The following is a 25,639-nucleotide window of genomic DNA, read 5'->3' as shown; positions in this document are numbered from 1 at the left end:
TATATTGAATAAAATATATTCATTTGAGTGATTCCCGATTAAATATGCAGATTTGAATTTTTGGATTCCGATATTCTTTATAATTTTCGAATTTATAATGAGCAGATTATTTATTTTTTCTCTATCTACCTGCTGAAATCCAAGGTTTGGCAACTTTTGCTCTCCTAGTGTCATCGGTTGTTTCATGTCGTTTGGCGGGCTTGATATTTGTTTCCTGAATTTCTGATATAATTAGGTATTTATTTCAATATATTTTGAGTTAATATGAAACGTTGATTCACAATGGGACATGAAAAATGCGTTCTTTGTGGAGAAACTCGTGAATTGAGTGAAATATCGTATCACTGATGTTTTCATTTCCGCGCGCTTCATGTCAAATTTGATAGTTCATGTTGGGGACAAAATTTGCTTACTGAAAATGACATATACTTCCTCTATCTATGTTCATTACTCTGAGGTACTTCTAACTTACCTCATCTAGTGTTGACAGGTGTTTATGATGCTTATGTTTATTTGGCTTCAAAAGTTCCGTTGTCATTTCATCCTTAACGTCTTCAGTAACCGTTTCATTCACAGAAATCGATAATTCAGTCGTATATTCCGCAATTAATTTAGTCCTTGTTGGCTTATGGAACCTCTCATTCATCTTTTTATGGTGTTTTCGCCTGTTGGGTTTCGGCAATGGGTTTGCGTTATCCGGAATTTGGTCGAGGAAATCAGAATCCTCATGATCCAAGATATCGTGTTCTTCCGGCCTGTAATGCTTTAGATGTCTACGTATTTCTTTCAGCTGTTCCAATTTCTCTTTCAGTTCCTGTATTTCGTTATTAACTTCCAGTCTTGACTTTTGCCAAACTCTTCTGTTGTGGTACACCAAATTTGAACAGTTCACGTTGCCCCTGCCTAATATTCTGCATCCAGATATTGAATCTCCGATGAGGTTGGTCTCCAAGTTTCTTGATCGCATCTGCTCATCGATGGCTGATGTGTTGATTAACTTAAAAAAAATGTTCAAAATATATTTATATATTTAACTATGGAAGATACAAGGATAATAAAATTTCAAAAAAAAAACCTTTTTTTGTAACTACTGTAGTATGATTGTAGATATCTTTCTTTATTTCAGTATCATAATGAGTTAATCACTAAAAAAAGTACTGTAAGGAACTCATCACAGCATTGTTTTCAGTCATATTTTTCGTTTTGTGGTTGCTTCCAATCCTATCAAATTTCAACACACTTCCATTGTCAATATAATATAATTTGGATATAGGGAAATGATTTGCAAATTTATTCGAAATTTCTGATTCTGGTGGTGTTAAATCGATTTCGTCAGACATAAATCAGGAATTTGATGCGAAATTATAAACTATTTCGAAATTTTAAACTTTCTGAACAAATTCAAATTCCGTAATCCGTTAATTTTAGTAACAGTCACACCAACTACCAAGATATAATACAAAAGTCACTAGGATGTATAATATGAATTTTTCATTGAATTTCGACAATATTTCACAAAACTCGACTGAAATAGAGAAAATATCGTCTAATACTCGTTGCAGAAGGCAATTCCAACAATCATGCTTTCGAAAACTCACTACTTCGTCGCTCGAATTTCGCATTCGTGTTAGAATATGAGCCCATTCTGCAACTTGTTGTAGAATATACAATTTTCGAAACTTTATCACCTTGTAGTTCTGACGTTCACGAAATTCGTTCCTAAGATTTTTTTCCAATGGGTACAAGAAGAATTGGTTCCCTGAATATTAGAGGAACTCTGTTTATGATATTATGCCCTTGATTGCATCGAATCAATTTGTCACCTCAAGAGGAGATATTCTTTAAAATTATATAGAACATGCATTAATTATATTAAATAATCCATGCTCTATATTATTTTACAGAAATTTTATTCATCTTCATTATTTCAGTTTATTAAGTTTTGTTCGAAAATCATTTGTAAAATTTTGACTTCATTCTATATATTAAAAGATCAGCCTTATATTGACTTACTTGAAGATCATTCAGTTGGCCCCTTAAATTCTTCATTCTGTTATCTACTCGTTCCAAAGCATTCCTTTTATTTCTGGAATTATCCACAATAGTTTCATCGTATTCTGAGAAAAAAATATCATCTAACTCTACATTGCGCTTTATCCTTGAGAAATTCCTTTTCCTCGGCATATTCTCGATCTAGAAAAAAAGAAGCAGTTTATGTTTGGTTGAGAGAATCTTTCACACCCATTTGTGAAAATACATTTGAATTTGTTGTGAAGTAAATGAATTAAAAAAATAGTCTCCAAAAGTTTTAATCGAAAACACTTAATTATTCAACCAACTCAATTTCAAGTTGATTTCATTTGTTAAAGTTGAGTTTACGATCTCCGTTCTCAAATTCAACCAATGTTGCATATGATGGAAAATACCGGACCGAATTAGGTATGATTGAAACAAAATAAACTTATAACTACCTACAGAATTACTTGTAACTTGGACAATTCAAGTGAAGAGCAAAATCTTTCAATTTTTCATAGAATTTTTTTTTCAATTTTTTTTTTCATTTCTTCTAATTAATGGAATGGTTATATGTCTCCTTAATTCCTATGGATAGACTATATATACTTTATTCGAATATAAATTCGATCTCATGATGGATTTCACGAATCAAAAATTATCGTTGAACATTACTCACCGGAACTTTTTTGTATACCAGACCGTTCGGTGTAAAACAAGCGCACTTTCGATACTTGTTATCGACGAGGGCTGCCCTCGAATTGGGAACAATTGATTTGCACTTGTGTTTTCTCCACCTGCCGTTGTCGTGCACGCAAAACCATTTCTGGTTCGTTGTGCAAGGCTTCTGCATGTTGGGCTGGGAGCATTCTCTGCCCAAACGTTCGAATTTACTATACAACGGGATGAAACCGGGCAGAACCCTATTGTCTAACTGCATATTGTCTCCTGAAACAGAAAATTTAATGAACGGTTTTCCATTAGTGGCTAGAATTCATAGGATCAGTGATTTTTTTTTCGTTGGAGTGCTGGCTGAATCTATAATAGATTATTGACGTTTTGAAATATGTACTATGGTTTATTCATTTAATCGGGTTGAATTTTTAAGGAGTTACAATGTGTCTTGTTCGATAAACTAGCCCGGTGGTTGTTCTTCCGTTCCGAAAATTTGTCAATGAGATACTGAAAGCATCTTGAGAACTATCACCCAGAGGTGAAAAATAAAATAAAAAATCTTCAAAGACTTGCGATCACTTTTTTTGAAATTATCAGATATTAGCAATCAGATCGTAAATATCTTGTTTTAATCTCGAGTAACAGGGAGTTTCTGAAAAATGACCGCTATATCTTGTTTTCTGTTCGAAATATTTTGAAAATGCTAAAACGTTTTTTTCAGTAAATTTTATGGTTTATGTGATACTCATAACAGATCATTGAAATTGGTTACTGTTTCAGAGATATTAAGAAGAGATGGTGTTTTTGAAATCGAACACCCTAAATATTATTCGAATACAATAGACACAAAATGAATTAAATCTCCAAATAATAATTGACTCCAGTTTTCCTAAAAGAAATAAATTGAATATAAAAGTAATTGGAGCTTACTATTGAATATAAAACCTAGTAACAAAACACTGACGTCGTCTTTTAAATAGAAAACACAGATGCGGAGGTCATCAGAATAAAATCGAGTAGAACGAAATCTTAATTTTTTGTAAAAACCCTCAATACCGATATCATTGGGGTACGACTGGGCTACGACAAAGAAAAGCATTGGTCTAGGACAGTGCCACAAAAACCAACCTAGCAGATCTGTAAAGCAAAAACACTCTTCGAAAGTTTGTTAAATTTTCAGCTACACAAAGCATCAAGCTACTTGTGCTCTATATGAACGAAGGTGAAATAGCGAAAGGTAACTTCAAAGCAAAAAAGAATCCCAAAGAAATAATAACGATTCCGAAACATTCAATGAGTAGAGCCACGGAAAAGGCACCAAAAAAAGGATAATATCATTTAAAGAAAACAACCCGAAAACATTGGATAACAACTTTTGCATTGGAATCAGGACGGAATAAGAGGGACAAATAGAAAAGAATAAAAAAAAATTATGATACCCACGAATGTCGTATGGAATATCAATTGTTGAGTTTGTGAACGAAAAGTCAAAAAACTATCAATACTCAAATTGAATCTAATAGATTGATATTAAGATCTACATAATTTTAAGTCAAATAATTAATTAAGTTTTGCGAATATTATTTGACATGAGCAGCACTGAGGGAATTTTTATTATTACTCTTATTTTACTTCTCAATTGTATCGAAAATAGGTTAATGCTAACAAAGAGACAATCCCTAGAAACTCTGGCTTCAACAGACAACATAAGAAGAATAAAATAAACACTACTTCGTCATCGAATGAAAGAAGAACAGGACCGAAGTTCATTGCTCTGAAACTATACAGGGTGAGCCATGGTCTATGGTACATGGACTTTAACGGAGAACTGTACGATTTCATTGAAAATCTGGTTTCTTGCCTATCGATCTAAAATATTGTTATTATTATTATTTTTTTTTTGTTGCCACTCATATCAAAAATTACTATGAATTTCGATAGTTCAAATCAAATAAAACATTCTGTATATTAATACTACAATTTATTAACTTTCTTGCTCCTGTCTCTAGCTGTTTTCTAGTGATTGATTTAATTGAAAATCTGGTTTCTTGCCTATCGATCTAAAATATTGTTATTATCATTCTTTTTTTTTTGTTGCCACTTATATAAAAAATTACTATCAATTTCGATAGTTCAAAACAAATAGAACATTATGTATATCAACTTTCTTGCCCCTGTCTCTAGCTGTTATCGAGTGATTGATTTACTTCTTTTATGTGCAAAACATAGCTTCAATTAAACATTAATTTCTTCGGTACTTAGAATCCTAGAAAGCTGAAATTTCGGATAATGATTACGAATATCCCTTATATCATTTACGTGTGATAAAATATGTTCCTAATTGTAAAGGGCTGTTCAAAATCACAGACCGCAAAGAGACATGCTAAAATGATAAAAATTGCGTTTTTCCAAATGGAATCATCTGCACTTCATAAGATGTATTGAAAAAAATTAAATTTCTTTTAAGACGATCTAACATTTTCCTACATTGAAGGTTTCCCAATAAAAAGCAAATTTTCATTCCAATGCTAATATTAAAATACTTATGTTTCAGATATCCATGAAATGAATCGAAGTGTTCAAGTGGAAATAAACTACAAACTTTGTTCATTCCTCTAATTTTACCGGTTGTATTTTTATTATAATTTGAAAATAAGTTCAGATGTTTTCAGGCGATTGGTCAAAATTACAGATGTTTGGTGAAATAACAAAGCTAAGTCCATACAAAATGCGCTCAAAATGTATGGAACACCCAGACAAACTAAACTTCCTGGCGAAACCATAGAAAACTGCTACACAATCCCATGCCTTATCCAAGAAAATGTACAGGGGTGAAACATGGCCAACTTGATCACGGCCGAGAGGAGACCTAAGCTGGTGAAATGGCGAATCGGGAAACAGTTCGCAAGTTTGAAATCCAAGGGAATACCTTAAGAGACAATTATAATTAGCGGCGATGGTATGTGGGACAGTCGTGATACCTACAATCCCCCTAATCTCTTGAGAGCTGCGATTTCAGTTCGAACGGCTTACGTTTTGTTATGTCTATAAATAAAGCGGAATGGCAGACTTTGGGGGGATTACCGGGGGTGAATTTAAATATTTCACGCGGACATCCGAACGAGCAATTTTTACGTCTTAGTCTTGGGGTAGAACGGGGTATGTTGAATATATACGTGCATTTTGCGGAAAGTATGGGTATTGTGTACGGAGCTCACTTGGATTTTGCAGATTTTGCTACCTGGAATATATGATTGGTCTACATGCTTTTGAATAATTTCCCTTGAAAATGGGGGAGAATCTGTTAGGGAATACCTAAAGGTTTTTTGAGAGGAAAAAGGAAATGATTTATGGCCCTGGACAAAATTTGATCAGACCATTATTTATTGATGAACTTTTATTGTACCTACTTATATCACATTATATTCGGTGAACAACTTCGCGTCCACCGTTTTGCAATAGATGGCTGTAGGTAAGTGGTAGTAGAAATAAATAGATCGTAGATTATTAGCTTATTGTATTAACAATAAGCTAAGGTATCAGTAAACATCACGCATAAAGTTATTCTCGACTAAACATTTCTTTATTTTCACAATGATTAGATACATTTGAGTTCGAATTAAATTTATATATATATATATATATATATATATATATATATATATATATATATATATAATTCACGGACAAGCCAAATGCTCGTCATTTGCGAGAGGTTTTAATTTTTTGCTTTAATATGAAGAAATCTGCGGATGAGGCTTATCGAAAGCTCTCAAATAACTATGGTAGCCGCTTTTAAGTTGAATTAAGTTAAAGAACGTGCCAATAGTGGTTTCGACGCTTCAAGAATGGTGATTTTGACGTTGAACACCAGCATGGCGGTGAAAGATAAGGATTTCGAAGATGCAGAATTAGAGGCATTACTTGATCAAGACTCGTGTCAAACGAAAAATGAATTAGCAGGATCATTGGGACTGACTCAACAAATCATTTCAAAAAGCCTGAAAGTAATGAGAATTGAGAATGATTCACAAACAAGGAAATTGGGTGCCGTACGACTTGAAGCCGAGATATATATTGAACGACGTTTGTTTGCTTGTGAACAGTTCATTCTGACTGGATACGGAAAATGGGTACATTACGTTAATCCCAAGCTTAGAAAATCATGGGGCTATTCTGACCATGGTTGCACGTCGACGGCCAAACCGAATATTCACAGTTCAAAAGTACTGCTCAGTATTTGATGGGACTAGCTCGGCAAAGTGTATTATGAGTTGTTGAAACTGACTGAAACAATCACAGGTGATCGTTTTCGATTGCAGTTAATGCGTTTGAGCCGAACATTGAAAGACAAATGGTCGCAATACAACGGGAGACATGATTAAGTGATCACCCCATGTTGCGAAAGTGGTTAAGACATACTTGGAAACGTTGAAATGGGAAGTCCTACCCCACGCGATGTATTCTCCTGACGTTGCTCCCTCGGACTATCATCTGTTCCGATCAATGGCACTCGGCCTGGCTGACCACCACTTCGGGTCTTGTATTATCATAAAGAATTAAAAAATTGGATCGATTCTAGGATCGCTCCAAAAGATGGCCAGTTTTCAACGCGGGATTCGTACGCTGCCCGAAAGATGGTAAAAATTAGTTGCTAGCGATGGACAATACTTTCATAAAAGTATATCCAGTTTTCTACAATAAAGCTCCGAATTTCAGAAGCAAAGTTGTATGCCTATGTATTATTTAAACTCATTTATTAACACTATACATTGATTTGAGGGCTTAAAAGCAGGGATACCAATTAAGAGAAATTAATTTATTGAATAATTTTTTTACTTGGCATTGCGTGAATTTCTTGATGATTTTAATGCATCAATGAATTTGAGATTTGAGAATTGATTGACTAATTTTTTACTTGGCATTTCAATTTTCCCAAATTTTGCTTGCATCAGAATAAAAATGTTTTTAAAAAAATTTGTTGTTACACAGATATTTTCATTTCAAAATATACTAACAATTCTCACAGAAAAGACTCATAACAGATATACAAATCTATCAAATTAATAGAGAGTTATTGCAACTTCAGTCTTGAAGTTATTTTAATGAAGGAATGCCAGAATGGTTACAGACTGTTCCACAAACAGATGATTCTGAGTATCTAATGAATTCAATTCCACCTTGTATATGAGAGCAGAAAGGGTCGAAGGGACGGAAGATCTCAGGGGATTTATCGGAATATTTCGGAACTTGCCGACGCGACGAGAAAATACATTCGTCACCTGAGACTAGACAGATTAACTCCGATTCTCAAGAGAATCGAAACATCGATTGATGAAATCATTCTACTGTACCCACCACCACAAATAATCCACAATCTTATCATAGCCAACCTCATAGATCTTTGTCGTTGTTCAGAAAGTATGAGTAGTCTCGAAATTTTTTCGATATTATTGTTAACCATAAATGACATAAGATTCCACATAGACAAACTTTTCTCAGTTCGAAGATGATAATTCGAAATGCACACAACATGCTCAGAGACAATACAAGCAAAAGGAATAATATTTTCGGAGATGACTGCAGTTCTGATTTGACGCGTATGGGCTTTCACCTGTGGGGTTTCCTTATATCCAAAGTTTACGTGGTAAACCAACTTCCCAGGCCCAGTTAAAACAAAATAGTCATCATGAAATGTAAGCCATCACGGAGCAAACTTGCCAAACCATCATCAGGAATTTAGTGTTATATTCAATAATTGAGTAGACTTTTGTACTAATTATATACTAACTGACAAAGAAACTGCAACACCCAGAAGGAGAAGAATTTTTTTTTCGTGAAACATAAATAAAGGGTGTTTTTTTTAGAGCTATTGAACTTTAAATTGCAATAAAACAACGATGGATTATTCGATTGACATGAATTTTATTTAACCGCAAGATAATCTTGTGGCATTACATTTTAAATATGATTTCTGGCATATGACCGCCACGGCTGGCTCGGATGTAGTCCAATCTGGACGTGCAATTCTCGATGACTTTTTCCAAAATTTGTGGCCGTATATCGGCAATAACACGGCGAATGTTGTCTTCCAAATGGTCAAGGGTTTGTGGCTTATCCGCATAGACCAATGACTTTACATAGCCCCACAGAAAGTAGTCTAGCGGTGTTAAATCACAAGATCTTGGAGGCCAATTCACAGGTCCAAAATGTGAAATTAGGCGGTCACCAAACGTATCTTTCAATAAATCGATTGTGACACGAGCTGTGTGACATGTTGCGCCGTCTTGTTAGAACCACAGCTCCTGGGCATCATGCTTGTTCAATTCAGGAATGAAAAAGTTAGTAATCATGGCTCTATACCGATCACCATTGACTGTAACGTTCTGGCCATCATATCGTTTTTGAAGAAGTACAGACCAACGATTCCACCAGCCCATAAAGCGCACCTAACAGTCAGTTTTTCTGAATGTAACGGTGTTTTGACATACATTTGAGGATTAGCATCACTCCAAATGCGGCCGTTTTGCTTGTTGACGTAGCCATTCAACCAGAAGTGCGCTTCATCGCTAAAGAAAATAAAATGGACGTAGTGTGCGATACGTATTCCGCACAGAACCATTATTTTCGAAATAAAATTGCACTATTTGTGAACGTTGTTTAGGCGTGAGTCTATTCATGATGAATTGCCAAACCAAACTGAGAATACATCACTTGACAGCTGTTAAATCGGTCGCCATCTTGAACAGTAATGCCAACTCAAAGTTATATACCTCGAAAAAAAAAAACACCTGTTAGTATAGCAAGGAGTAAATGATTGAAATTTGGAGAATAAAAACGAAGGGTGTACAATTTTTTTTAATAAATTTGTTAATGATGTGTCCACCGCGATTATCGTTATCGATATTCTCGATTAACGTCTCAGCATTGATGCATTAAGATGGTCTATTTCTTCTTGAGGGATACTATCTCAAGCTACCTGTATATCATGTCTCAGAGCCGTCAAAGTCCGTTAGGGCTGGGGTAAATTTCCAAGCCTTCTACCCATGATGTCCCAAACATGCTCTATGGGCGAAAGATCGGAGGATCTGGGCGGCCTTGCCAAAAGATTCACATGGGTTGCTTCGAAAAAGTTTGAACTAACTCTGGCAACATGAGGTCGGGCATTATCTTTCTGAAATATTGGATGCTCAAGCTGGTTAAGTTAAGGAAAAACATATGGCCCAACTTTTTCTTGAAGGTAACGCAGCGCTATCATGTTACCTCGAATAAAGACTAAAGGTGACCTACTTGCATGTGCAATAGCACCTAATATCATAACGCCTGCTGTCCGGTGTACATGACGCTCAACATCAAACATCAAACTGAGGTTTACGTCTTTCTCCCCGACGACTTCTAATTCTTTTTCGGCCATCATGTGCACCCAAAGAGAATCGAGACTCATTAAAAAGACGACCTGAAGCCATTCCACATTCCAATGCTGACGTTCTCTGCACCACTGTAAACGTTGCCGGCGATGCTCAACCCTCAGAGGTAACACAAGATGGGGTCGATAATGCTGAAGTCCAATAGACCTTATCCGTCGGTAAACCGTTCGGACAGTTACAGGATGGCCTTGTTCTCCTAACCACTCATCAGCCAAAGATCGAGTTGTCGCAAATCGGTCTCTAATGGCCATAAGTTTTAGATGTCGATCTTGAACTTCATCTGTGCCCGGTGCCTACTCTTCTTCGATTCTGGGTATTATCAAACCACGCTTGACAACATCTCATAACAGTAGTTGGATTGCTGTTCGTACGGTTAGCGATTTCTCGAAATGACAAACCCGCCTCTCGTAGATCAATAATTCGACCTCTATCAAATTCACTTAGCTGGCGATAAATTCTGCGTACACGTTCTCTAGACATTTCAACAACAAATAAACATCGACTTTGGATCTCCCCGAACAGCACCTTTGTTGTAAAATTTAAAAAAATTGCAAAAAACGACAGCAATATTTGTTCACAAAATGTGAACGAGAATTGTTCACATGAAAACGCCTTCACGATTTTTTCTCCAAATCCATTCGTTTACTCCTTGCTATACTATCTATGTTTTACCAAAAAAATTAAAATTTAAACAGCGCCTCTGTGTGTTGCAGTTTCTTTGTCAGTTATTATATATACCTATTGAGTATAACAAAAAAAAAAGACAAAATGAGATTTTATGAGTTTATGAGATTATACCTATTGAAGAATAAATTCACAAATAATGTATTCTCAGAATTAAAATTTACGGCTCATTTTTCTTTTAATCCCTTTTTTACATATAAACTTTCCTTCGACATCGTGTAGAACAAAAATCTAATCGAAATTTGCACTTTTACATAATTCATTTGATAATCACTTTAAAATTATAGTTGTGTATTTGTTCAGTGATCAAAGCGAACAATATTCTAAACAGCCTTGATTTTGTGCTGAATGAAAAGGTCATCAGAATAACTATCATATGATTTGTCGTTGAATACACTTACGTTTTAGTGGAGGTTTATCCTGATTAGTTAGCTCTTCCTCCTGTATCTCTATTTCAAGCTCTCGTATTTTGTGAACGTCTTCGTTCAAGTCCGGAAGGGCATCTTCATGGTCGCTCTCATTACCATCATCATCAGTCGCTTCCTCAGATTCGTAAACCTTGTTCGCAGCAGTGGACGAAGATATTGGTGGTTCATCCGGCTGTGAATCGTTGCTCAAAAGAAAAACAGAGGTCGACTCGTATATGGGGGTTGATTCGTATATAGGGGTGATATCTGAAGTGGTCGAAGTGCGAAGGTGTTCTCTTGCCGCCAATTTCCTCAGTTTTGCGTCCAGAAAAGGGGTTTCTCGACGACCTGAACTGGACAACATAAAGAGATTAGTTCTTATTATATGTTTTATTTGATATTCCTATAAGACAATGAATAGTTGTGGTTATTCTTTCAATTTGCCCAACTAGGGCATTGGAGATGAATACAGATCTCACATCTCTTATCTTGAGATAGATAAATTAGTCCATGAGACCAGTAGACCAAGTAGAAAATAGGGCGCTGCATCCCTACCGCGATCATTCTTCGCTTTCATCAAAACATGAAGGCGATCTATACCAGCGTTTGCAATTCTACACGTCAGCCCTGCTGAGAGCCGCGGAATCTACCGATGAAACAGCAAAGGATGAATGCACTTGTGCTTAGAGTGAAACATACGAAATTAAGGCGAAGAGTAGGCGCTGAACTCGACGGCCTTCGGGTACTTTCGAAAGAAATCAGTCAGCGATCACGCAGACGCAGGAATAAGCCGATTTCATTCCAGTTGTGTTTGCGCATTCGCATCTGTGTATTTGTGTGTTACCATCTTTATTTGATTTGAAGATTATTCGAAAGCAACAGAACCTGGTAAGTAGCTTCCTATATATTATTTAATTGGGTAATTATTCAGAGTGAGCCATTAATGAGAAATAATGATTTGATGATTGTTTGATGCTGTGAAAAAACTACAATCAGATTCGGGTTCTCCAAAAAAAAATTGAAATTTATTCCACTTATTATACACTGTTAATTTGTGATTTATTTCGAAGGTATTCACCCAATACTCAATATCAATAATATATTACGCATTTTCCAACATTAGTATATCCAAAAAACCTAAAAAATTAAAATTTATTTTCGTTTGAAGTCGCCCATCTTGAATTTCCATAATGGCATATAAGATGCGATACGTTTGCTCTGTTGCCGGTTCCAACAGATTTCAGATGGTCTAAGAATATCAAAGACTGACAAAAATATATGTCATATCAACTTGTATAACAAATTTTCTTATCCAATAAAATTATAATTTGAATGAGAAGGTTAGGTTAGGTTAATTTATTACGAAAAGTCTTAGGCCCATCTTCGTTAACTTTTTCAAACACGTAATGCTTTGTTCTACTATTTAATGTACAAATATTTCCTTTGGGCTATTTAAGGTCATTAGTTTATACTAACCTCGTGGAAGATGTGGACTATTTAAGAGATCGGATAATTGCAGGGTGAGGCTCAATAAGAAACAGCCCTGGTGTTTTTGAAAGAGTTCGGTATTCTATGAGGAGAAGATTGGATGGGATGAGCTGGAGGTAGCCATCTTCAATAATTGTTGTAGGTTTAGAAATATTATATGTAATTTTCAGTAATAAATTGTTATTTGTTGAAAATTCGTTTCGTCCTCTATCTTCGCAACAAAACGCCATTTCGAGAATAATAAAAAGCATGAAATACACTTAAAATCGTCCAAGGAATAACCTCTTGAATTTCTGTCCACCTAACACCTGTACATAATAAATATGAATATCATAGAAGTCAAATAAGCTTGGTAGCTTCGTTGTTAAGATTGAATTCGCATTGGATGAAATCAGCATTTACTGAATGATCATCCGTTAGTTCCTCAAGAATGTCAAAAATGTATTTTGGAGGTCTTTAGCGAACCATAACAGTATTTACCTTTCGATAAGAAATGTGTCGGGCCATTTCAACTTCTTTCTTTTACTGCTCAGCAAGAGTGGTAAAATCGAGCGACCATCCATATGTGGTGGAGTATCCACACCTGCTATGTCAAGGAACGTTGGCGCTAAATCTATATTCAGCACAATTTCATCTATAACTGCTCCAGGATCTATTCCAGGGCCACGTATGAGGAATGGTATTCTGACATCAAATTCGAAAGGAAAACTTTTTCCCTGGAATAAATAAAATTCAGTGAATATAGAATTCGCCTTCCTGACTTCTATGGAGTAATTTGAATTTCCATGAGACCATCAGTTTTGCAACAAGACGAGAATGAGACTAATTCTAGGCCTAATCATTAAATGGCTACTATTCTTTATGTGCAAGAATTATGTTATTCTTTCAGTTCAAAACTCTACACTGGCTTACAAAATATATAAATAAATAAATTAATGACGTCTCAATTCCATAAAAAATATGATTACAGAGAGAGTTTTAAGTATAGAACGCCTCAAATATCTCGGAAGCGGATCGAACGATTGTTTTAGATTTTGGAGTACAAGGATTTTATGATATGGCCGATATTATGTTGTTAATCACATTGTTGCCAGATTTTTCATTTTTCCGGAATAATACGGAAATTTCTCATTGCAAATGACACTTTTTTGTGCTTTGAGATCCTTGAGAAATACTCAATAATTTTCATGTAATGTTCCCAATACCAAACATTATTTATTTATTTCGAATCAAACGAGTTTATTCAATCATAGCCATCTAAATTCTAAATGTATTAATTTTAATTCGGCGAAGGTAATGTGACCTATAACTCCGAAATTATTTAATTTAGGTATAGGGAACATTACATGAAAATATTCAGTTTTTCTCAAGGATTTCAAGGGCCAAAAAATATACATGGTGATCCATTTGAAATAAGAAAGTTCAATACTATCGCGGATGAAGGTAAGATCTGACAAAAAAATAAATACCACCATAATATTGGTCATATCACAAGATCCTTGAGTACCAAAATCTATAAAAATCGTGACATTAGTTTGACAGATAATTGGGGAGTACTTAAAAATCACTGTGTATTCGCCTTAAGAGGGAACACCACCACGTGGTTTCTCAGTCCAAAATGAAATTAGAGATATTTCTTCTCACAAATCACTGATTTTTATGGGGTTTTCACATAATTTCCAATAATAATCCACAACAATAATCCACATGGAAGAAAATGAATATTTTTAATTTGCAAATAAAAATTGGTAACTTTTCGTTTTCCCCAATGAAATTGATGATATGTAATATGTACGAAGCACCGATATATTTTTAAAATATTGAAAAAACTTACCAAAAGTTATTACAAAAGGGGTTAAATTATAATTTCGTGATGGTCATCGTACAGTGCTGCCCTTTACTCATTTACTTTCAAAAAAGAAAGAAGATAAAGTGAATATACAAAGTTTAGTCATCGCAGGAGCGCCAAAGAGGAAATGATTGGTTCCTGAAATTTTACTGATACGCGGAAAACCAGATGGTGGTAATCCCTGTCAAAGAAAAAACGGTACTTGCGCATAATAAATTAATCTACTTTCTACAGATAAATTTCTGAAAAGATTGCTCTACTTTCGTTACAATATATGTAATTCTCAAATTCACTCACTGATGGCGAATTTATTGTTAAATTCAAGAATGTCCGTCCGTTGAGCTGTAAATACGATAGTTCCAGAAAAAAAATACTCAGAAGCTTGAAATTCTTAGGGTAGGTTCAGAACACGAATGCTGCGGTTGCGTTCGTTAATGAGCATAATTCGAGGCATAATCTGACTAGGGTTCCCATAAATAATGTCTTTCGAAATATTTGATTTCAACTATTACAAGCTTCGTGCATGTGTATCACGTACCCAGAACCATAGAAAAATTCTAGAAGAATATCTTAAGAAGAAAGCAATCTTTCATTGAAAAAGTTTATGTTCTACAAAGTCGCATTAATGAACGGGGGCTCAAAGGCTTCTGCCGTCAAGCCAGTGATTTCCCCATTGTTTTTTGTCAATACCTAGTTCCAATATTGTTGGGTCATCTATAGAATAGACTTGCCAATAAAGAAATTAAAGCAGTTTATCATTAAAAAAGGATCAAATCTGAACGATAAATTCATTATTGCCGCAATATTTACCTTGATGAGTCCGAATTGTCCTAGATGATAACCGTGGTCAGAAGTATAGATGACATACGTATTCTGTAATTCCCCTAGGCGTTCAAGTTCCTCCACAACTCTTTGGACTGCTGCATCTACTGATTGTAGTGTTTGAAGTCGTTTGGTCATAAGAAGGTCGGTGAATTGTTTGTGAATAGGCTTCATTTTATTTGTGACTTGGAGAATCCATTGTTTGTCTGGATTTGGAGCATAATCGTAAGAGGGAATGCTAAAAAAAAATAATGGTCATCAATGTTTTGACGGTTGGTAATACTACTGGGAAGTTGAGATGCGTTTTATAATTTCTAATGATAAATCTTAGGAGTCGTTCGAAAAAGAAGAAGAAGAAAATTTATTTTTTCTTTATCTAACTACATCGCTGAGGTAAGTGATTGTAAGAACAGCTCTGGAAAATTGTCTTTCAACAGGAGCTGAAGATGGTGGCGTTGATAAAAAAATCCTTGGTCATTTTGGTCAAGTTTGGTTAAAATGTGAAGCTATTTGGCTTGATGAATCCTTACTAACAATTCGCTTCTCGATTGCTTCGGAGGTTAGAAGTTTGTCACTAATCAACGACAAAATCATTCTTCTTCATGTGCCTTGTCCGTTTCGAACGTTGGCTATCATCACAGTAATTTTAAATTTGTTGGCTGCATTTCTGAACAATTGGATCGCTGTCAGTCCGAACCATTATCGTAAGTTGTGGAGCCAAAAGTGTCTTTTCTTCCGGGGCCACGTTTACCTTCTATCTTTCAAAATCATTACAGCCACTCAACTGTCTAGTTAGAGGAATCCGGCCATAACATTACCAGCACTTCAAAGAGATATGCGACATGCCTTGGAAATTCAAGTATCGCTCTTGACATTACAGAGACAAAAGCATATTTGCGACAGGTTTGTGGTGTCGTCGACCACTGAGGTTGCCTCGACCTGAGCACAGAGCTCATTGGACCGAAAAGCACGGGGACTTGCTCGAAGAGTTTTGGAAATCGGTGTTTTTTTTTCTTAGGTGAGAATCTGTTTGATACAAGATAAACATCGAATTCACATGTGGAGAGGGTCAACAAAAGTAGCTCTGCTCACACATGCTCTCCTCGTGCCTATTATTGTATGTGATGTGGTATTATGACCAATGGTCGCACAGAGATAATCCATATTCAGGGAATAATGACTGGTGATAGACCTCAGGGAGATTGTAAATACAACTTCGCGTGATATTATGGCTAACGGCTGTTGGTGACCCATTCGTTTTATGGAAGATAATGACAGATCTCATCGCATCAGAGCTGTAAATGATTATCTTGAAAGTGAGGGCATCCATTGTTTGAAATGGCCCGCTCTATTTTCTAATATAGTGGGTAATAGTGGGTGATTAAGTTCATACAAACACTGTGAGTGTGTTTTTTTTTAACTAATCAATTAAATAGTACATACTTCTTATGAAGAAAAAAACGTTTGGAGATATAGGGTGATGCGAGACTTTTGAATCTATGTAGATAATTCTATATATATAGGGTGTTCAATTATAAACTGGACAAACATATATAGTCGCGTAGATGACACCGGGAGAAATGGAGAATAATTTTTGTCTTATGACATACATGGTGATTCACCGGGGTGGCCTATTAGACGTTTATGGAAAACGAATCATAATTTTGAGCTGATAATTTGCATGTTGGGGATTGAGTCAACGATCTTTCTCCCTAAAATATTTTCAGATCTCCACAACTCCTTGTTATACCGGAAACAGACTACTACTTTATTATTTCAAATGGCACACCGGCACACCCAGTATATTATTGCATCATTAGATAGCTTTTTTGATGACAATTTCGACAATATGCAATATTTTTTGTTTGGATTGTTGAGAAATACATAAACCAATACAATTTTCAATGAAGAATAATTCATTACAATTGTTGAAATGTCAAATTTAGTTATCGAAACATCGAATTTAAGTCACAGACTAACCCACACAGTAATAAATTGCGGTTTTTCCTCATTTAAAGTTCTTCCTCGATAACTATTAGAGTATTCATTTTAGGTATAGGGTTTGCTTAACTGACTTCCACCCTTTTAATACGTAGAATCGACTGAAATAATAAAGAATGTAGGTTCTAATTTGAAAATCTTGAGTTTTGATGAATTTGAGTTGTCCAAGTTCATGATCTTCTAATAAACACCAAACCATTGAGTTAATTGGTATCAAAAAAGCTATCTGATGATGCAATAATATACTGGGTGTGCCATTTCAGATGAGGAAGTAGTTGTCTGTTTCCGGTATAAATGGAAGTTGTAAAGATCAGCACGAAATTGTGATCAATTTTCCATAAACTCCTAATAGGCCATCGCGGTGAATCACCCTGTATATGTTTGTCCAGTTTATGATGAAACCCACCGTATCACATATTTTTCAAATGGATTTTTTGTTTTTCAGCTCCAAATAGTGTGAATGAATAAAATTTGGGATTCTGGAATAGTTTTGTTATTCGTGATAGAGAAGGATCCTTAAATATAAAACTTTTCTCGGGGATTCTGATTTCATAAAGTAGATATCAACCGACAAGCTAATAATGAATATTTTCCTCCTGTCGAAAATTCTATGTATATGGAGAACAATTATCGAAAATTACAGCGAATATTTCCCTCCTGTCAAAAATTTTATGTAAATGGAATGCAATTATCGAAAATTACAGAAATAATTGCATTGTAGGAAGCGAAACAGCACTGCGATAATTGTTCTGTTCATATAGATGCATAGTTTCTATTACACAGTTCGAATCTATGGCATCTATGGAATCTATTTCACTTTAACAAGTTAACAGTTTATTCGGGAAATATTCCCCCGAATTACACTCGTGCATCAAAATGACCGGATAATTTCGCATTCCAGCGTGTTTTCTTTGAAAAACCGCATTAGATCATTTTCATTTTTGGAGAAAGAGCCCGACACCGAAGGTGGAGGGCTCTTTCTCCAAAAATGAAAATGAACTCATGCAGTTTTTATGACAACACGCTGTCATGCAAAATTATCGGTAATTTTGATGCACTTGTGCAATTACTTACGAAAATTCCCACGACAAAACCTAATAAACCGCCAATATCAATGAAAATGTTCAATCACACGACATTCCCCCACCAACACATTGAATTATGGTGCGATCCCATTTGAACTCCATTAGACAGAACGCCGCCGTAATTAAATCTTATCGAATCAAAGCAAGTTTCTGTTGAATAGCGAGGCCGTCAAAGTAGTGATATCTTGACATGCGAAACAGACTAACTTCTAGGGTAATCTTCAATTCCCAACATGCAACATTTGAATATATTTATAGAATTGTGCCGGGTCAATGTTAGCGCTATAATAATGCCTTTCTTGGCAAAATTATACATTAAAACTCTTGCAGTTAACAACAGGCAGAGTTGCAAACCTTGGTATCGTTTTAATCAACCGATTTTCCACATTCACTGAAAATTCAACATTTTAAACGAGAAAAAAATGAGGAAAAGACTGACGTGAAGTCAAGAGCTTATAAGCGTTCATTCATTCATGCGCATAATGTGGCATGCAGACCCCCTATATAGCTGTTGGTTCGTCACCTAGGATGTAATTGGCGCATAAATGGTGATCAAAATTGGCCACTGAGATTTTGTGATTCGATATCTTCAAATTTTTTTTAGGGGCCACGTGAAAGAGAAGTCAGTGGTTCCTAAACTTTTAAGTTGAACAATGGCTTGAAAAAACTAAGAAAGGGCTCTAAAACTAAATTCGGTAACATATAACATTTTTGTCCATCATGCAAATTGCAGGTGTTATTTGAAAACGTTGAATATTTTGCAATAACACAATGAAATTGGGTATTAACAATTTGAGGATTAAATTTTGGCACTACGCAGTTTCGAGCAGCTTGGTGACTGAAGCTAAGGACCTCCGGGGGTCCATCTGGGCCACTTTGGCAATCACAGGTCTGAGTCAATGCTTCTAATCGATTTAAAACGATAAAGATGGAATTCGTAAAGTTATCGAGGACATACAGCCACAATTGTGAAAAATGGTTATTGAAAATTAAAAAAAAAAGTTGGTGCTGCAACCGTAGCCGTAACGGGCATCTTGCTGATATTGTTAATGATATACCTTCCTCTTCACAACGGAGAAATATCTATTTATTTCCCTTAAAATCGAGTTTTTTAATCTCAGAATGAACCCTTCTTCTCGGAAAACCCTTTATTATGTTAATTTCGAATTCTTCTTTGTTCCTCCGATATAGTGTCACAATCAAAAAAAAAATTTTTTATAGCTTGAAATGGTTATTTCATATCTAAATGGAAATTTTCATTCCGGTAGAATAGTAGGCAGTTTTGAAATGAACAGGAAAACCAACCTTCGGACTGTCATATTATACAATACAGAACTCCTTCTGCTTCTGGAATTTTACCCATTAACAAACTAGACAATGCCATTCGAGATTTGAAACTACCCAGAAAACTTTCTTTCCATTCAAGAGTTATCATGGTTTACAGTTGGTCAGACGGAAGTACAGAATCGAATTTGAGGACGATTTCGTCATCAGTTAGTCTAACTTTATCCTTCAAACCTACTATTGGCTGAAAATTCGAAAATAGTAAGCATTGTCACCAAATGATCTGTTTAGAGATCCGATCGCTCAAAAATCACTTCATATCTAAATTGAAAAGTTCAGTGATTTGCTAGCTATAATGTTTCATAGATGCTTAATGGGTGAATGATCTGGAGATCGAGGTGACAATACCAAGAGTATCTATAGCACAGTTGGGTTGAAAGGAGTTGGTGTACCACTATTTCTTACACGTTACACTAGATCGCTCCTTCACTATAACTCCAACAGTGATGATGCGCATCACTTCTCCTAAACTACAAGTTTGTAACCATTCATTTAACCAAATGGATTAAATTGCACTATCTATTTTTGTAAATCAAACGCATAGTAAAAATTTAGCGGTAAGTGGTAGTCGGAATAAATATATCGTAGATGTCATACAATAAGCTTAGGTATTCGTAAACATAACGCCATCGAAATATTAGCCGATTTGTGTCTGCATCATGAAATTATTCTCGATTACACATGTCAGCTAACGAGCCAAATTCTGTCATTTGCGGGAGGTTTTAATTTTCTGCTTTATTATGAAGAAATCTGCGACTGAGGCTTATCGAATGCTCTCAAATATCTATAGTGGGGCCGCTATTAGTGAAAGAACATGCGAAGAGTGGTTTCAACGCCTCAAGAATGCATCAGCATCTGACGTCGAAGACAAGCATGGCGGTGGTAGGAGGAGCTTTTCGAAGATACAGAATTGGAGGCATCACTTGATCAAGACTCGTGTCAAACGCAACAAGAATTAGTAGCATCATTAGGAGTGACGCAACAAGTTATTTCAAAACGCCTGAGAGATATGGGAATGATTCAGAAACAAGGAAATTGGGTGCCGTACGAGTTGAAGCCAAGAGATGTTGAACGGCGTTTGTTTGCTTGTGATTAGTTGCTTGCAAGTCAAAGACAGAAGCAATTTCTGAAAAATGGGTTTATCACGATGATCCCAAGCACAGAAAATCATGGGGATATCCCGGTCATGCTTCCGTCGACGGCCAAAGCGAATATTCACGGTTCCAAGTTCATGCTCAGTATTTGGTGGGATCAGCTCGGCGTAGTATATTATGAGTTGTTGAAATCGACTGTAACAATAAGAGGCGATCGTTATCAAACGCAATGAATGCGTTTGAGCCGAGCATTGAAAGACAAACGGCCGCAATGCAACGAGAGACATGATAAAGTTATTTTACAGCATGACAATGCTCGACCCCTTGATGCGAACGTGTTCAAGACATACTTGGAAACGTTGAAATGGGAAGTCCTACCCCACCCGCCGTATTCTCCAGACATAGCTTTCTCGGACTAAAACGTTTTTCGATCAATGGCACACAGCCTGGCTGACCAGCACTTGTTATGAAGAAGTAAAGAATTGGATCGATTCGTGGATCGCTTCAAAAGATGACTAGTTTTTTCAACGCTGAATTCGAAAGCTGCCCGGAAGATGGGAGAAATTAGTGACCAGCGAACTTCGAATCATAAATGTATAGCCAGTTTTTTACAATGAAGCCTCGAAAAAAAAACGGCGAAAGCAAAGTTGTACGCCTATGTAGTATGAGACAAGCACTCCTACGCATTCCAACTTTACTAACAATTGTAATTCAGTAATTGATTATTAATTTCCGATTCAAAAGTGTCGGAACCGAAATCGGAATCGGAAGTGTAATTTCAATCGGAAGTTACGAGTCATCGGAATCGAAATCGAAGCTCCATAACATCCCTTATTGTTACTCTCGTATATAGTTCATATTCAAAGAGAATGAATCGTTAAAAAACTCGATTACTCTGGTGGGATTTCCAATTTCTCCCATTTAAAAGTATTACTGGCGTCCGAGTAAGATTAGTTGGAAAAACCAAGTCACAACATCCTTGATCACCCCTTATAAGAATGATCCAAGCAACAGAAAAATCCTCCTACGTTATTTCTGAAAATGTCGTGACCCGCATCAAATATTAACCCGAGCAGATTGAATGAAGTTGGTGAATTATTGATAAGTTGGAACAGCCTCCGCTTCCTAAAACTTGAGCTTTCACTTTGAAAGATCCCCCGAACCCCATTCTGGTATATATTATTGAGTTGAAAGCACGCCGTGGAATTTATACAGAACGATGGCGAAAAACTCAAAAGCCAGGATATTTTATTTTTTTTTTTGATATCGGTGAAGATGAATATTGCATTATTTAAGTGGATCCTTGGGAGGCGGTTTAATAAATAAGAAAGGATTCGAACTCTTCCGGATGGACCTATAAGGATCGATGGGAGTTGTGAATATTTCATTGGAGTCGAAGTCTGGCAGTAAATATTCCCGAGAAATAAATACGGAAAGAGCTCGTTTTATATTCCACAAAAATCGAAAATTCAATTCTTGAAATAATATGTATGCGACTACAGATCGATATGCGCTATGGAGAACTGAGGTCAATAGCTTTCAGTTTGTTGTACCAAATTATGAACTTTGAAAGTGCTTGAGTTCGTCTAATGTTTTCATAGATTGAGTTTGATACAATTTTAAAGCGATATCGATTGCACCACAAGTTTCACACTATTCCGCTTTACGAGTAAACCAAAGGTGAAGGAAGCATTGTGATTACTTTTGAGAAAATAACAAAATTGATCTTCAATATCAAAATTTATGATCACCTAATATACAGGGTGATCTATTAGCTCACCGACAAACTTTGCCGAATGAAAAGTGATGTAATCTTTATTTAAACATTATGGGAACATATGTCCGATTTGAATTATTCAAGGAAATGAATTGCTTAATTCAATTCATTGATATGATTTATTTATAACAAAAAAGTATGCTTAGAAACAAGCGTGAATACACTTGCAAATTCATTGACGCGCGCACCTTTCCATTGCAATAACCATAAAAGATAATATTCTTTAATGGTTTATCGGTATACTCTTCCGTACTGTTTGCTTACACATTAAGGTGTAACGTAGTACCAAGTCTTTACTTTCTACTACAATAGTGTAATAGAATACGACAATAATTAGAATACCTACTGACAATGAACTGACAAGTCTATTTACGCTTGTTTCCAAGCAAAATTTTTGTTATTGATGAATCATATCAATAGACATGAAACTTTTGAAGCCATTTATTTTCTTAAATAATTGAAACTTTTCTAATTTAAATAAATAAAACTTCAACAACCGATTTTTTTAACATTTTTGGTAGTAAAAACATAGAAATTATAAATCGTGATTTGATTATAATGGATATCATTCGAATGTATTTTCTCAAAAATAATAATTGATATTCGATATTCGATTCGAGTCAAGAAATGGATACTCTATCGAGTTATATGGGATTAGAACGCTAATTTTTCGATAGATTTTCCATTTTTTCAGTAACATCGAATCAAATGGCGTAAAATGACATTTATTGGGAAAATTATTTCAGTTTAGGGTCATAAATACAGTGTGTTCCAACGAAAACTTAACACCTCGATATTCCGGCTTTAAAATGAAAATGTGCAAAACCGTTTGGACCCGTCAATTCCTGATTCGAGGCGGAACAACTTTTCTGCCCTTCGCATCCCCTAACGGTGGTGAGTACAACCCCTTGATTTTGAATGGAGATGAAAGGTGTTGCGATACCTCATTTTGAAGATTTTATCGAGTACCATCTGATCCTGAAATTTCCCTTCAAAATTTCCATCGATAACGAAATGACATGTAAAAGAGTAGAAGAGTACTTACTACCCAATACCTTTGAAATGTGTCAGATACGAATAATATTCTCGAGATAAATTTCACATTGTCTTTTTCACTATTTTCACTGTTATTTCATTATCGATGTACATTTTGAAGCGAACTTTAGGGTCAGATAGTACTCTATACGATCTTCAAAATAAGTTATCGCAACACCCCTCAACCCTATTCAAAATCAGGAGGTTGTACTCACCACAGTTAGAGGGGAAGGTACGGGGATAAAAAAAGCGGAAAAGTTGTTCACCTTCGAATCAGAAATTGACGGGTCCGAGCGATTTTCCTCATTTTCATTTTAAGTTAAGTATTTTAAGTCGAAAAATCGAGGTGCTGAGTTTTCGTTGGACTATACAGTATCTATGACACTAAACTGAAATTATATCAGCCGACAATAAATATTATTTAACGCCGTTTGGTTCAATTTTACTGAAAAAATGAAAAATCTATCGAAAAATTAATATTCTTTTCTGAATTATCTAAAACGAATATCTGCTTGCCATCTCAACGATTATGTAGCGAAGAGTCATGGGTTCAAATCCTCGAATGAACATAAACTTTAATGACATCACGAAGAAAGTTCAGAATAACAATACGAAACCAAAAGCATCATAAAATTTAATACATTAGAATTTTATAGTCACATCCAAACGATTAGAGATTTCGAATTAGATCCAATCATAACTCGGACATAACTGCGTTCCTTCCTATTCAAGTACTAACAGCCGATGATCTTTCCAACATTCCTGCATTGCGTATATCGAAGTATAACCAATTTATGGTCATTAGATTAGACTTTTGTGTGTCATTATGTGGGTCTTAGGGATTATATCGCGGTTACCATCTCATGAACATAATAAATATACTTACTGATGACTAGTTACGTTGAAGAACAGGTCCGAGTACTGTGGCGCTGAATCCTCTGGGCCATGCGGTGAAGGGAAGGACATGGTCAGCATTACTGGTTTATGAGCACTATTTTTTTTCGATTGTCTCAAGAAGGCGATGGAATCGTTCGCTATTAAATCTGGGTAATAATCCTGTGAAATGAAGCCAGTGGTTAATAACTGATGGAATGTAGGTTTTTGTCGATATATAGGAGGGATATGTCTTTTACGATGTGAGTTACAACAGATTCCGAACTTAATGAGGATATAGGAGCTTTCGATTGCTAGGCATTTAAGGACGACATGTCTATTAGCAACTAGGGGGTTAATCAACTTATTTTTTTTCGTTATTAGTTGAGGCGTATAAGAATCTTTTTCGTTTTATGTCGATCTACCAAGTTTTACATCACATCCTAAAGATAATTACGTTGGAGAAAGCTATATAAATGTTGCAAGAATCTTCCTTTATTAGTTATCGACGAAATTTGATGCAATTTTTGACATGAAATGAAAAGTTATTACATCAACAATATAAATGTTAGATAAATAGTTAATCACAGATTCCGAATGCAAAAATGTGCATCTATCACATCAACAACTATTTATCCCAAATGTATGTACCAAATTACGAATTTTGGTCCAAAAATAGTCTGATATGGCTCAGTTGAAGCCTCTAATGGAGAAGTCGTGGTCAAATTCGAATCTCTCAAAAAAAAAAAAAAAACTTCAGATCATGTTTGAGGAAGTTATGTAAGTAATGAGTTGATTGTAGTAAATGATTTCGACTATTTCCCTCGTCTTAATTCCTACCAATTACAAACGCGCATTAATGAATTATCTAGATGGAAAAACTATGTCACACCACCTGTCAGCAATTTTTTACAGATAACCCGCGCTAAAACTTTTAACCTCAATAACTATTGATCCCAAATGTATGTACCAAATTACGAATTTTGGTCCAAAAATAGTCTGATATGGCTCAGTTGGAGCCTCTAATGGAGAAGTCGTGGTCAAATTCGAATTTCTCAAAAAAAA

At 35.5% G+C, this 25,639-nt stretch overlaps 1 protein-coding gene across 2 annotated transcripts in view; it reads right to left on the bottom strand.

Annotated features, from left to right (window-relative positions):
- LOC123677732 (extracellular sulfatase SULF-1 homolog) overlaps positions 1 to 25,639 on the bottom strand; it is an 84,790-nt gene that overhangs the window by 6,533 nt on the left and 52,618 nt on the right. For both annotated transcript variants that reach the window (XM_045614424.1, XM_045614423.1), the window contains 7 exons: positions 24,588 to 24,757; positions 15,354 to 15,603; positions 13,175 to 13,410; positions 11,201 to 11,559; positions 2,693 to 2,961; positions 2,014 to 2,193; positions 473 to 997 (listed from right to left, as the gene is read on the bottom strand). In XM_045614424.1, the coding sequence (XP_045470380.1) occupies positions 473 to 997; positions 2,014 to 2,193; positions 2,693 to 2,961; positions 11,201 to 11,559; positions 13,175 to 13,410; positions 15,354 to 15,603; positions 24,588 to 24,757 (1,989 nt within the window). The remainder of the gene's footprint in view (positions 1 to 472; positions 998 to 2,013; positions 2,194 to 2,692; positions 2,962 to 11,200; positions 11,560 to 13,174; positions 13,411 to 15,353; positions 15,604 to 24,587; positions 24,758 to 25,639) is intronic.

This window comes from Harmonia axyridis, chromosome 4 (genome assembly GCF_914767665.1).
Source record: "Harmonia axyridis chromosome 4, icHarAxyr1.1, whole genome shotgun sequence".
In the NCBI taxonomy this organism is placed as follows: Eukaryota; Metazoa; Arthropoda; class Insecta; order Coleoptera; family Coccinellidae; genus Harmonia; species Harmonia axyridis.
The sequence above is the reverse complement of the archived record's forward strand: the minus strand, read 5'-3'. Positions and strand labels throughout refer to the sequence as shown.